This window comes from Betta splendens, chromosome 6 (assembly GCF_900634795.4).
Source record: "Betta splendens chromosome 6, fBetSpl5.4, whole genome shotgun sequence".
NCBI lineage: Eukaryota > Metazoa > Chordata > Actinopteri > Anabantiformes > Osphronemidae > Betta > Betta splendens.
The window spans coordinates 18,897,513-18,910,591 of NC_040886.2; the positions used below are offsets into that span (position 1 = coordinate 18,897,513).

Here is a 13,079-nt window from a genome sequence, read left to right on the forward strand (position 1 = left end):
AGCGTTTTCACTGGATTTTTAAGTAACTATACTAAAAACACTCATTCATCCTTGAGTGGGGATCTGTGTTCGACTTGTCAGTAAAGGCTGATTCAGTGATGAAACCATGGAGACGCCTGTTCCTCTTTTCTGGGAATTGAAGAAGACGCCCAGCGACGCTCCCTCTCTCCGCTGCTCCTTCTTTCTTTCTCGGCACTCGGAGCATGTCACCAGCAGAACTGCAGCTTGCTCTGCTCCTCTCCTCCCCGCTCCATTTATGGCTGCGAAACAAGATGGTTGCTGTGGCAACCACTGTACTGAGGCCGTGGGGGGAGGGTAGAGGCTTTGTGAGTACCTGAAGACACATTTTAGCAGCACAGTTGAGTGCTGCACCGTAAATAAGGACATAAGCCTGATGTACTGTAAATGGGCAAGAAATAAAATGTTTAATTGTTGTGGAAAAAAGCGCCAGTGGCTGGAGGAGGCTGGGATTCTGTACCACATAAACGTTCAATCAGACTAGAGATGAAAAGAGAACTAAGCTGTTCCTGCTGTTTTTCAGTATAAAGGCTGTTCATACTCTTCTTCATTGGTTGTGTTGCTCTCAGTTGGAACAAAGCAACGCTTCATGTACTGATGAGTTCAAGCTTTGCTGAGGCTCAGCAACAGTGAACCGGACTGCTGAGCTGCATGGTTCTACATGGTTCCGTTGTGTGTCCCACACACTCGAATCAGCCTGGTGTCACCTTTACACCGTTGTGTTTCAGGCTGTAGTTTACTGTAAATGGATTCTGCTCTGGTGGGGGGAATTAGCAAAGCTTATACCAGTGAGATGACGTCACGACACACAGAACGACACAGGTACAGCACTTGGACTGAACCACCACCATTTGTCTGGTTCACATGGTTTAAAGGCTGTGAAAGATACAGAAAATAAAATGCCCCTATGTGTTTTCAGCTACAGTATCTTTATAATAAAGAGGCTATAAATATAATGTATGAATCTGAAAATGTCTAATGTGCCTGCACCTGGATGAAGCAAGTACACTCAGTTGGAAGAAAAGCAAGATGAGGGAAAATGCTGGAAGTGGTTCTGTTCACCAGCCGGTGGAGGAGGACGACCAACCACCCTGAGCCTGGTTCTGCTGGAGGTCTCCTGACGCTGCTTAGTGGGACGTGTTGGCTTTTCATTAGAACTGTTTGTTGTAGTGAACTGGTGTGATAGAAATACACTGAATTATAGAAATAGTCTAAGAATAAAAAGTAAATTGTACATTTTTTCTTCATTCCACTCGATGCTGTGTGTGCACGCTGGTGTCTGATTATTAGATTCTTCTGCAGACCTACTGAGCAGCCAGGCAGACGCAATAAATACACATCACAGCCTCTGGTCACAGCTGTGTTTCACCGTTATCAGAGTTTGCCCCCTGCTGACAGGATCACGGTACTACAGCGTTATAAACCAGAAAACATTGCTTCTGTCATATTCCTGATTCTGTAGAATAATCTCAAAACACCTGATTCTTTTGGACAAGAATTTACACAGTTATTACAGTTTGACTAAATGATCCATTAGCAATCACCCTTGGGACTGCATTTCAAGCATATTAAATGATTTGTCTCCCTCCTGGTTTATGTGGGTAATAAATAGTGCCACTGTAGTGATGATCGTGAACATGTTTGTCTGCTGTTTAGTTCTCAGTAATCTCCAGTAAGAATCTGTGTTTGTGTTTTTGGACTGTACGGTTGTTTCTTTTTATTCAAAGGCAAACATGGAGGCAAAAGTGTCAGAGAAAGTGAAGGGAGTAACCAAGTCATAAAAGTAAGTACACCACAAACAAAAATATTATGTTACAATGAGCACTGTATTTCCACTAAAGTCAACTGAAGTAACAAAAGTAGATGATGTGATTTTACACAATGACAGGGTGATCTTATGGTCAGATGTCAAGACAGGTTTAAGGAGCAGCAGTTATATTAGCTGGTTTATAACCTGTGACGATATTATGTTTATGTTGTGTGTCAAATAGAACAAGCAGTGAAACGTAGTAATAAAACTACACAGTTGAAATCGACCGTGGCAGATGAGACGAGAGGAGCAGCCATGCGTAACCTGGTAGAAACAAGTGTTTGTCCGGGCTGTGCGATGGATTGGTTATAACCAAATGTGTGTAATTCGCTTTCATTCAGTGAACTATTAACGCCGTCATTTCACCACTTCCGTGTGTGAGACGGGCGTTTTGATTTAGTCGATTCGTGATTGGCTCTGAGGCCACGGGTCTCATTTGTCTGCTCCTCATTGGCTGACGGCGGGAAACTAACGCAGTGGATGGACCAATGAAAGGGTGCCACACTTTGGTTAGGAGCGGTCTCGCTGCGCGTCTCCATCTCTTTCTCTTTCTCTACCGACTCGTCCGCCTTTGGCCTTGTCGCACGAGCTGCAGCTTTGGCTTTGCTGTCGCCGAGGAGCTGAACAGAGGCTGACGCGGACGTCATTTGCAATTCAAACGTCTCCTAGTTGGCTGAAAGAAGCCCTGTAACCACCGCTGTGTGCGATGCTGAGGCTGCTGCTTTTGGCCGCTCTCGCCGGGTTCGTCCGGGGCAGCGATGTGCTGGAGTTCACGGATGACGACTTCGAAAGCAAGATCGGAGACCACGAACTGATTCTCGTGGAGTTTTTTGCCCCATGGTGAGGTCCTAGCGCACATTAGGCTAACGTTAGCTAATGCGTTTGCTGCATTGTTAAGGGTTCAACTGACGTTCGCAACTAAAAACGGTGCGAGCCTTCGTGTTTGTGGAGCAGCTTCTGGGTTCTGGTGTGAACCGCGTATTTCTCCTTGACGATGACAGCGTCGCTAACGTTACTAGATAAATTCTATGTGGGTTATTGGCCAGGGAGCAAGCGTTAGCATGTTAGCTCGAAGCAGAAAGGACTGCGACACTTACAGTTCTTGAAATGCTTTTTAATACATACTCAAATTGACGACGCGGTGAACTGTAAATAGTTGTTTTATAGTTTATTTAATTATTATACTTGTTATGTTACATATGCATTGGAAACTGAACGCTAACAAGGCTATTAGGAAGTTGGGGGCGTGTTCTTTCGTTGTTGTAACGTGATTGGTCAGAGAAGTTTTGGTGTCCACGTCTGATTGGTTCAGGGTCAAATTGACGTGTCCACTGTACCAAACTTGAATAAAACGAGTTCGTAGGCATATAGCTGGTCTTTTTAAATGGTTTTACACTGAGACCGAAAAAGTCGAATATCAACAGTTCAAGTTTCTATCAGTCCAAAACACGAAATATCTGTTAAAAGACTGTTTCCCAGAAAACTGCTAACTGAAAAAGAATCAAAACTTATTTCTGCCAGCCCCATAAAAGAATTGTCTTTTTTGTTATTTTTTTATTTTCTAGACAATAAGACACTTGACTGAGTGATCACTGGCCTTTTACACGTCTTGTTTTAAATTGGTAGTTGTGGGTTCAGACAACTTCACCTGGATGACTGAGAAGCTCCACCGATGAATGACTGTTCTGTTTGCTGATCCATATCCCTGTTCACTAGGTGTGGTCACTGTAAGCGGCTAGCACCCGAGTACGAGTCAGCTGCCACGCGTCTGAAAGGCACCGTCGCCCTGGCCAAGGTGTTGCATAACGGAGTTCACTTAACTTTGTCAACTCCTGCTCTTTGTACCTTTTTAGTAAATGTAAATCTGTCTCCCATTAGGTTGACTGCACAGCTAACAGCAACACTTGCAGCAAATATGGTGTGAGTGGCTACCCGACCCTGAAGATCTTCAGGGATGGAGAGGAAACTGGACCTTATGATGGCCCAAGAACTGCAGGTGTGTTTTAGGGGTTTTGGTGTGTGATTTTTAAATTTTGATGCTTAAGTGTGAGGTAAATAATTTTAGTTTGTCTGTTCTCCTCTCGCTCCTCATAGATGGTATTGTCAGCTTCCTGAAAAAGCAGGCTGGCCCAGCTTCTGTAGAGCTGAAGGCTGAGGAAGACTTTGAGAAGTTTGTTTCAGATCAAGACGCAAGCGTTATTGGTGCGTTACTGTTGGATTTTCTGACTACTACTGCTAGTGACAAATGGGCATGAGCCATGTCTGGTTGAATACTTGTACCAGTGTATATTGGGCAGTGTCTCTTCTGATCGGCTGGTAAAGCATGAACATTGCACACTGACATTACTGTAATGTTTCCAGGATTCTTTGCTGATGACAAGAGCACAGCACAGACAGAGTTCCTCAAGGCAGCCAGTGCCTTGCGGGACAACTACCGCTTCGCCCACACCAACTCTGAAGCTCTTCTCAAGAGCCACGATGTCGACGGGGAGTAAGTAACTCGTTCTTTATTTGGCCTGTCACATGAGTGGTGCGTGTGTGTGTGTGCGCGCGCGCGCGGTAGGGTTTCTTAAATGATCAGGACTAACCTGACTTTGTTTGTCCGTTCATTAGGGGAGTTGTCTTGTTCCGTCCACCGCGACTCGGCAACAAGTTTGAAGACGGCTCAGTCAAATTCACTGAGGAAAAGTTTACCAGCAACAAAATCAAAAAGTTCATCCAGGACAACATGTGAGTTTGAAACGCAGTCTGTTGACAGTTCACATCCTGAACCACCACCTGTGTGTGGCTCAGCCTGACTATTTTGCTACACACTGTACATTTATAACGGTTGGCAGTGGAGAAACACTGAGTTACATGTTTACATACGTGGCTCTGTTCCAACAGGACCTTTTGGGATGTGATGTGTCTTCTATGCAACCTCCGATAAAGTTTTTTTTCTCTCTCTATTACAGCTTTGGAATCTGTCCCCACATGACAGATGACAACAAAGACCAGCTGAGGGGCAAAGATCTGCTGGTGGCTTATTATGATGTTGATTATGACAAAAACCCCAAAGGCTCCAACTACTGGAGGAACAGGTAGGACTGCCCTCATTGGTTAAACCTTTTTTCCTCTTAAACCCCTTATTTTGACTTCCTTGTTTATTCTTTTCTCTTTTTAGGGTGATGAAGGTGGCAAAGAGCTTTCTCGATCAGGGCAAGAAGCTGAACTTTGCTGTTGCCAACAAGAACGCGTTCAACCACGACGTGTCCGAGTTCGGCCTGGATGGAAGCTCAGGGGAGCTGCCCGTTGTGGCCATCCGCACTGCCAAGGGAGACAAATACGCCATGAGTGAGGAGTTCTCGTAAGTCCAGATGAGCCTCTTTTCTCCAAAGCTTACATTGACCAAACGTAGACTTAGACAAAAGATGATCTGTTAATGTTTGAGTGATGAGTGATGCCCCATATGCGTGTGATGCCTGAGGAGTTCTGTTTGGTTCCCTCCTGGTGTTAAAATATTGAAATTGTTTTATAAAATTATCCATAAAAAGCAGCAGATAAGATTAATCCTCAACTCTTACTTCACATCCTCCCTGCGCAAAAAGGCAGGAATCTGCATATGAAAAGCTGCACACAGACAGGAGAACACTGTGGGCCAATATGTCAGGTTGATTTTTCTTCCTACTGAACCTCTTTTCCTGATGTGATGACAGACGTGATGGAAAAGCTCTGGAGCGTTTCCTGCAGGACTACTTTGATGGCAAGTTGAAGCGCTACCTCAAGTCTGAGCCCATCCCTGACAACAACGATGGACCTGTCAAGGTGAGGCAAGCATCCTGACGTGGAGCCGGTATGTGTTAGTCTGACTACTCTCCTTCTGCTAAACATGAAGCCAGTCCTGTTTAACTTCCCCGTGTGTGAAGAAGTTGAGGTTGATTGGAGTGTCACTCGACCTAACAGATCAAATCTGTATATGATTCAAGTAAAATGATTTTATCTACAGAAACTGGCTCAACTGTGACATGGAACATGTCACGTGATTTTATTGAAAATATTACACAAAGGATTAATAGGAGTCTTTGTTGTCAGGTCATTGTGGCCGAGAACTTCGACTCCATTGTCAACGACGACAGCAAAGATGTCCTGATTGAGTTCTACGCGCCGTGGTGCGGACACTGCAAGAACCTGGAGCCTAAATACAAGGAGCTGGGAGAGAAGGTAAGGGGGTCACCTCTGACCTGCAGATACTTCAGACGGAGTGTTGGACAAAATAAGTTTTCAAACCTTAAACCCTTCTTTCTTTGCTCCTGAAGCTGGCAAACGATCCCAACGTTGTCATCGCCAAGATGGACGCCACGGCTAACGATGTGCCGTCTCCCTACGAAGTCAGCGGGTGAGTCACCAGTCCTGTCATCAGCCAGGCTTCGCTGAGTAATTGAATGGATTCTAATAAATGACCACAATTTTGTCTTGTTTTTTTTCCCCACAGTTTCCCAACAATTTACTTCTCTCCAGCTGGACGTAAGACGAGCCCAAAGAAATATGAGGTGAGACTCTGGTTAGTCACTATGTAAATTCACATCTGTGTGTCGGTCTGTTAATCGTCACCGCTCTGGTTCCAGGGAGGTCGCGAGGTCAACGACTTCATCTCCTACCTGAAGAGGGAGGCCTCCAACCCACTGGTCATGCAGGAGGAGCCCAAGAAGAAGAAGAAGAAGGATGATGACAAGTCAGAGCTATAAAGGCTCCATTGAGGAACTCAGCAGCCCCTCCTCAGAACAGTCGTGGTGAAAGCCACGCAGAGAAAGAACTAAATTATATTCCACTCTTAGTGAACTACCGAATGCTCTGAAGCCCAAGTCGAAAAGACTCGGCCCCTTTAGGTCCTCTGCTGATCTGGGAAACTGTGGATGGTGAAGGAGTGTTGGTCAGGGCCTGCCTAGGTTAAAAACCTGTCCATTTTTAGGGAAACGGGGACAGCTTTTGCAAAATTGAGATTTTAATTTCCCCTTTTCTGTCTACCACACCTCAGACTGATGCACTTTGGTTTCACACCGGTTTCTAGTCATCTGTCGCTGTAGTTTTGTTGTTGTTGTCATCATCACAGGGGATCATGGTAATGGTGAATTCCTTTTTCTTGTGTGTTTTTGTAACACATTTTTGTTTTTGTACATTTGGAAGGATTGTGAAATAAAAAGTCCCACAAAACCCAGACTGTATGAGCTTGTTCATCCACGTCTCTCATCATTCATGTAAGCTTCAACATGTATCTGTTCAACAGCCACCTGTGGAATTCACTGTTCTGTCTTAGTTCTAAATATAAAGTACCATATTCCACATTCTCAATCTGAAATTTACCAGCTGGAATATGTATCTGATGAAAATGCTATCAGTTTAACTAACTATAATCAAATTACATACCTTTCCTCGTGATGTATCTGTTTTATTGGTTGTGTTAATGACTCATGCTGTCGCTTGGTAGCGTCGCTGTGTGATGCTCTGTGGTCACTGACCTGCAGCATCCAGCTGAACATGAAGCTGCTCTGTAAATAAACCCAGTCATGAGCTGGGGCCGTTAGTTGGTAACGCTACGCTCGACCGGTAGGTGGCGCCGGTGAGACACAGTTTGTCGTGTGAACAACGGAGAAGAAGAAGAAGAAGAAGAACCAATCCGGTGACGAGGACATGAAACGTGTCTCTGCATGTTCTGTCCGGTCTACACGTGCTGCTCCAAACGGTAACGTTGACTACTTTAATATGTCTTTGTTTGCTTTTGTGGCCTCTTTTCCGTGTCTTTTCTTAACGTTGACCCGTTGAGCAGCTACTGGAGGTTCATTACCGAATGTCTTCATTTTAGAAATGTTTAGTTCTGGTTTCTAGATGTGGCGCCGGGCTCTTCACTTAGCTGTGCCTCGTTCTTCTTCAGGACAAAATGCCAGATTCCGTCCACATGTCAGGCAGTGATCAGGACATTTCTTTCTCTTAGTTCCACGTCACATTCTCACACATCCAGCCTTAAGAACTAGTGGCCAACGACACTGGAGCAAACGTGGAAACGTCAAATCAGACGCTAACAAGATGTGATGAGTTTAGGAAGGATTGTATGAGTAGATGCCTCGTTATTGGGGAAACGCTGCCTCTTGAAGCCCGATTCTCTCCTGGATTCAGTTTGTTATGATGATTTGTCTCACTTTTTCAGAAATGATAGAATCGGGCATTTCCCCGGTTGATGATGGCAGAGGTGGTAAAAAGGAAAAGATCCTCGTGGAAACTCATCAATTACCGATTTTTGACCAAAAACGCAATGATGATTCGAGCTCTAGAGAACGCAAGATCTAGAAAGAAGAGCCAGCAGAGGAACGTAGCAGGCAGCATGAAGAGAAGGAGATCAGATGGGAACGATGCTCCAGGGCGATCACAAAAACGAGTCCAAATAAAACAACTGTGTGACACAACGCAGAAAAATCAGTCCACTCTGAACTGTAGAAACCTGAGCACTGATGCTTCTCAGCCTGAAACGTCTGACAAGCACAGCTGGGAGGTGGACAGCGGCTTCTCCTCTGAAACCAGTCCTCCAGCCAGCGGCAGAGGTTCCCCGACCTTCTGCTGCCCATCCTCGGTGGTGGCGTTGGACTGTGAGATGGTGGGCACGGGGCCCAGCGGGCGCTGCAGCGAGCTGGCGCGCTGCAGCATCGTGGACTACCACGGAAACGTCCTGTTTGATGAATACGTGCGTCCGTGTCAGCCTGTCACAGACTACAGGACCCGGTGGAGCGGCATCCAGAGGCACCACCTGCTCAACGCTATGCCCTTCACTGAAGCCAGGGACGGGGTGAGACCAGCTTCTCTTTACCAGGACGATGGAAGGCTTCAAAAGGCTTCACCTCAGCACCATGTAAATGTTTTGAACTGCAGACTGTGGTTTCTCTTCTGCAGGTCCTTCGTATACTTCAGGACAAAGTGGTCGTGGGCCATTCGATCGACAGCGACTTCAGGGTTCTGGACATAAGCCACCCTTGTCACATGGTCAGGGACACGAGTACAACATGGATCCTCAGACAATTGGCCGGGTTTCAGCGAAAACGTTGCCTCTCCCTCAAAGTCTTAGCCCATAAACTGCTGAACAGGAGGATACAGGTGAGACGCACATCACACTCCCATCGCCGCCGGCACCAGATGTTGCTCTGGCTTGTTGCTAACTGACGCTGTGTGTCGGCCCAGGTTGGGAAGATGGGTCACTGCTCAGTTGAGGATGCTCGGGCCACTCTGGACCTCTACAAGCTGGTGGAGGGCGAGTGGGAGCAGGAGCTGATGGAGGACGACCCTCCACAAAAGCCCGCCTTCGCCTCCTCGGACCACTACATGCAGGACGAGTACTGGCCGGATGATGTCACAGCTGACAGCCAGTGACACGAGTGTATTTAGTAGGAATTACATCTTAGTTCTTATTACATTGATGCTTGGGGCCATAACAGCATTGAGAACGAAACGATCATGTGAGCTGGGTTTGATTCGACCGTAGAGAGGTTTCAATGATCATTGTGGGAGAAAACTTTGTTGCTCGAGTGTTAAATTATTTCTTTTAAAGGTGGATGAAGATCCGAGCAGCACAGTGTTTGCAGTGAAAATAGATTGAGGCCAGAGTTAGGACTTGTGTATGCTGGTTTTTGTGAAGCTGAGGCTCTGATGTGCAGAATCTCACATCTCACTTGGAAGGACGTGAAACTGTCCTTAGACACCTTCATAGAACCACAAACAAACAACTGCATGTTATCATTTTGTTTGGTTATGAAAGGTGTTTCCTAAAGTAAGAGTCAGTAGTTATTGAAAATATCAAGAACACGTTGTTAAAACCGTTGCTACCGTGGCCTTGTGTAAAAGGTGTAAGAGTTCCATTGCCTGTCATTGTAAGCTGCTAAATATTCTAATAAAGTATTGTTGAAGTGACGCCTTGTGGTTTGGTTGACTGTGAACTCACCTTAACGATCAGTGACTGTTTTTTGTGTGTCTCATTAAAGTTTGATCCAAATCATGGGAAATGTTGAATAAAGTGTGTTTGATGCCTGGTCCAGATGAGAACTGCACGTGAAGCATTGGTTCTGATCCGCTGCTGTTCAGGCCGCTCATGCTCAACTCGTCTTTGTTTATCCTTCCAGTTCACGAACATGCTCACGTTACACAAAGGCTCATTGTTTGTCCAATCCGTCTAATTTTATTCTCCAAATCGCTTTACTGAGCAGATCAGGCCTGTTTTAGCAGATTACTAGTTGGCCGCTTGTTCCTTCGCTGCTCAGTGACGTCGGTACGAGGAAGCTGGAGACGTCCAAACATGAGTCAAGACCCGGCTGCTGCAGGTGCAACGGGTCCATTCATGGCTGGACGTACAGAACCTGACCTGGAGGTCCCAGGTGAAAGTCTGCACGTGAAGCACAGTGGTCCTTCATCTCGTGTGTGTGTGTGTGTGTGTGTGAGAGACGCAAACCTTTGAATCAGGTGCAGCTCAGCTCCAGAAGAAGAGCAGGTGTTCGTGGGCCATTCTCTCTTCGTGGTGGTGCATTGAATAAAGGCCGTGGAGCCTTTTCCCGTTTTTCCACATCCTTCTCACCGGATGAGACACCTGGTCACAACATGAACACTTGGACGAAGAAGAGAAGCTGCTTTAGACTCACAGTTTCGTTATAACTGTTTCAGAACCGTTTGTGCCCCTGAACACGTGAAGGGCTATTTTTGAGTCCAGAATCCGCCTCCTTTCACCCAAGCGTGTTCACGTTGTACGACTCAAACTGGGATTCAGTCACAATGGCCACTTTTCACTCTGTCAAATGGAACAGTCAAATCCCTGCATCTCCTTAAAGCCTGACATTACATCATCTAACCATGAACCAGCAGCTCCTCCTCCCCTCCTCTTCACACCACTTTTATGCTGATTAAAATCAAAAAGAAATCTGCTGGCTGTAATCTGGTGTGACGCCACTAATCCCAGCGCTACAAATCACAGGCCCCGTCAGCCCCGCTCCACACGGACGCCAGCGACTCACCAGCGACTCACAAGCGACTCACCAGCACCTTCTGCCTCAGGTAGGACTCGGCCTCTGCTGCAGATAAGGATTCAGTTCAGATTTCAACACTTTAAGTGTGAAGCGTTTTGGACCAGTAACAACTGGGAGCTGCTTTTGTCTCGTTCCATCAAGTTGTTTAGGAGAAATGACGCTTCAGACAGTGAAACTGGTAAAAAGGTTCATTTCATCCTTTTTTTGCTAGAAAGCTAAAAGGTCTGATGTCCTTAAAGACGGATTTAAGGGAGCATGCATGTAAAATGAGTCTAATATTAATGTTAACTTATGTGAAGCTGAAGAGTCCAAACTGACAGCGACTCTGAGTCTGTTGATTATGAAACCAAAGTGCCAAAAGACGAGGGATTTCCATCAGGTACAATGTGGAGCTTCTCATCTCATCTGTGTGTGTGTGTGTGTGTGTGTGTGTGTGTGTGTGTGTGTGTGTGTGTGTGTGTGTGTGTGTGTGTGTGTGTGTGTGTGTGTGTGTGTGTGTGTGTGTGCTTCCTTGCAGACAGTACGAAGTGAATCGCAGCAGACGACATGGCTGTGGTTGTGAGTTTCCTCCACGTTTCACACCAGAGTTCACAAACGAAGCAGTCGACGGCCGAACCGGCTGTGAACGAGTGAACCTTCGTCGTGTCACCGAACCAAAGGCCATTGTTGTGGATGCTGTCAACAGCCCACAGCTGCTAATCCCAGGTCCTGTTCAGGGACCGGGGGCTTTACTGGACTCGTGAGGGAGATTAACCCAACACTGAGCTCCATTGACCACAGATCTGCAGCGCTGTGTACATGGATTAGGTTCAAACCTCAAAACACGTCTTGTTAGAAAATTCTTTTCAGGCATTTAGTCAAATTAACATGTGAGAGAAATAGTTCAGGTTTAGGAGCAGGAGGCAAAGCAGAGCCTCTATTCAAAGGCCCGGTGTTCGTAGCTGTGTTCAAACACATGAACAATCAGTAGAAGCACTTCAAGTCGGTGAACCAGAGTCCCACCTATTTGTCTTGTTTATTACAGACACCAGAACAGATGTGACTGATAAATCTGCGTGTCACCCATATTTTCAGAGCGGAACCTACCGCATGGTGTCGGAGGAGGAGCAGGCCCTCAGGGCCAAGCTGGAGCGTCTCACCGTGAAGGACCACGGGCCAGTGTTTGGACCCTGTGAGAGCCTTCCAGACCACACCAGGCAGAAGGTAGAGACACACAGCTGTTAAACTGCTGGACAGAACAACAAAAAAAAAGACACACAGCTGTTAAACTGCTGGACAGAAAAAAAAGACACACAGCTGTTAAACTGCTGGACAGAACAACAAAAAAAAGACACACAGCTGTTAAACTGCTGGACAGAAAAAAAAAAGACACACAGCTGTTAAACTGCTGGACAGAAAAAAAAAGACACACAGCTGTTAAACTGCTGGACAGAAAAAAAAGACACACAGCTGTTAAACTGCTGGACAGAACAACAAAAAAAAGACACACAGCTGTTAAACTGCTGGACAGAAAAAAAAAAGACACACAGCTGTTAAACTGCTGGACAGAACAACAAAAAGACACACAGCCTTTACCGGTGTAAACCAGCTAGACCGAGAGTCACAGTCGTCCCGGTGGAACAGTCTGAAGGTCGAGTCATGTCTCAGTAGAAACGTTTCACCACCATCCACCACCAGACGATGTGCGCTGCACTTTCTGTTCAGACGCATGAATGTTTATGGCCACGACGCTCAGTCTGGACAGAGGAGACAAGTGGTTTGGGAGAAGGCTGAGGGAATGAACGGCCCTTTGCTCAACAGAGGACGAGGCCTCAGACTCAGTCTGTCTCCCATTTCTCATGCTGCCCTTTGGTCTGTTCCAAAGATCAAGACCCGACACAAGTCCAACAGAAAGGACTCTAACGATGGAGGAGGAGCTTGAGAGTTCACACCTACTCAGCATCAGGCCTTTGCTTCCTTCAGACTGAAGAGGCTACTGGATGGTGGTGAAACGTTTCCAGTCCAGCGGACTCAACCTTCTAACTAACCTGTTCAACCCTGGAGGCAACTCCGCCAATGTGTGTGGTGAAGCTAAGCTAACCTGCGCCCGGCGCCCCCTGCAGGCCAAGGACGAGCTGTACGAGACGGACGACAAGCGCGCCTCGGCGCTGAAGGAGCTGCGGGCGATCCTGAAGGAGCGGGCCGACGCCGGCGACGAGCTGGCCAAGGCCGTCCTGGAC

General features: G+C 46.5%; 3 protein-coding genes and 1 long non-coding RNA gene across 5 annotated transcripts in view; 3 read left to right on the forward strand and 1 right to left on the reverse strand.

Annotated features, from left to right (window-relative positions):
• Positions 1–2,338: 2,338 nt before the first annotated feature.
• On the forward strand, positions 2,339–7,024 carry pdia3 (protein disulfide isomerase family A, member 3). The gene is made up of 13 exons (XM_029154672.3): positions 2,339–2,668; positions 3,545–3,623; positions 3,707–3,824; positions 3,923–4,030; positions 4,190–4,319; positions 4,442–4,558; positions 4,783–4,908; positions 4,992–5,174; positions 5,524–5,632; positions 5,900–6,028; positions 6,124–6,203; positions 6,300–6,357; positions 6,433–7,024. Exons 1-13 carry the CDS (start codon positions 2,535–2,537, stop codon positions 6,550–6,552), a joined length of 1,491 nt encoding a protein of 496 aa, XP_029010505.1. The 5' UTR covers positions 2,339–2,534; the 3' UTR covers positions 6,553–7,024.
• LOC114857822 (uncharacterized) lies at positions 4,189–12,085 on the reverse strand. The gene is made up of 3 exons (XR_003786276.3): positions 11,947–12,085; positions 10,293–10,445; positions 4,189–6,237 (listed from the first exon to the last, which is right to left on the reverse strand). It is a non-coding gene; the product is annotated as an uncharacterized LOC114857822 (long non-coding RNA).
• On the forward strand, positions 7,387–9,757 carry isg20 (interferon stimulated exonuclease gene). Its single transcript, XM_029154674.3, has 4 exons — positions 7,387–7,547; positions 8,010–8,642; positions 8,747–8,947; positions 9,032–9,757. The coding sequence occupies exons 2-4, from the start codon at positions 8,040–8,042 to the stop codon at positions 9,218–9,220; spliced, it is 993 nt and encodes a 330-aa protein (XP_029010507.1). The 5' UTR covers positions 7,387–7,547; positions 8,010–8,039; the 3' UTR covers positions 9,221–9,757.
• The window catches only part of rlbp1b (retinaldehyde binding protein 1b), a 3,315-nt gene continuing 1,073 nt past the window's right edge, over positions 10,838–13,079 (forward strand). Inside the window, exons 1-4 of one of the 2 annotated variants that reach the window (XM_029154676.3) lie at positions 10,838–10,888; positions 11,378–11,418; positions 11,935–12,063; positions 12,963–13,079. The exon at positions 12,963–13,079 is cut by the window's right edge and continues 88 nt beyond it. In XM_029154676.3, the coding sequence (XP_029010509.1) occupies positions 11,407–11,418; positions 11,935–12,063; positions 12,963–13,079 (258 nt within the window). In that variant the 5' untranslated portion in view covers positions 10,838–10,888; positions 11,378–11,406. The remainder of the gene's footprint in view (positions 10,889–11,377; positions 11,419–11,934; positions 12,064–12,962) is intronic. The other variant, XM_055509993.1, reaches the window with a different exon arrangement.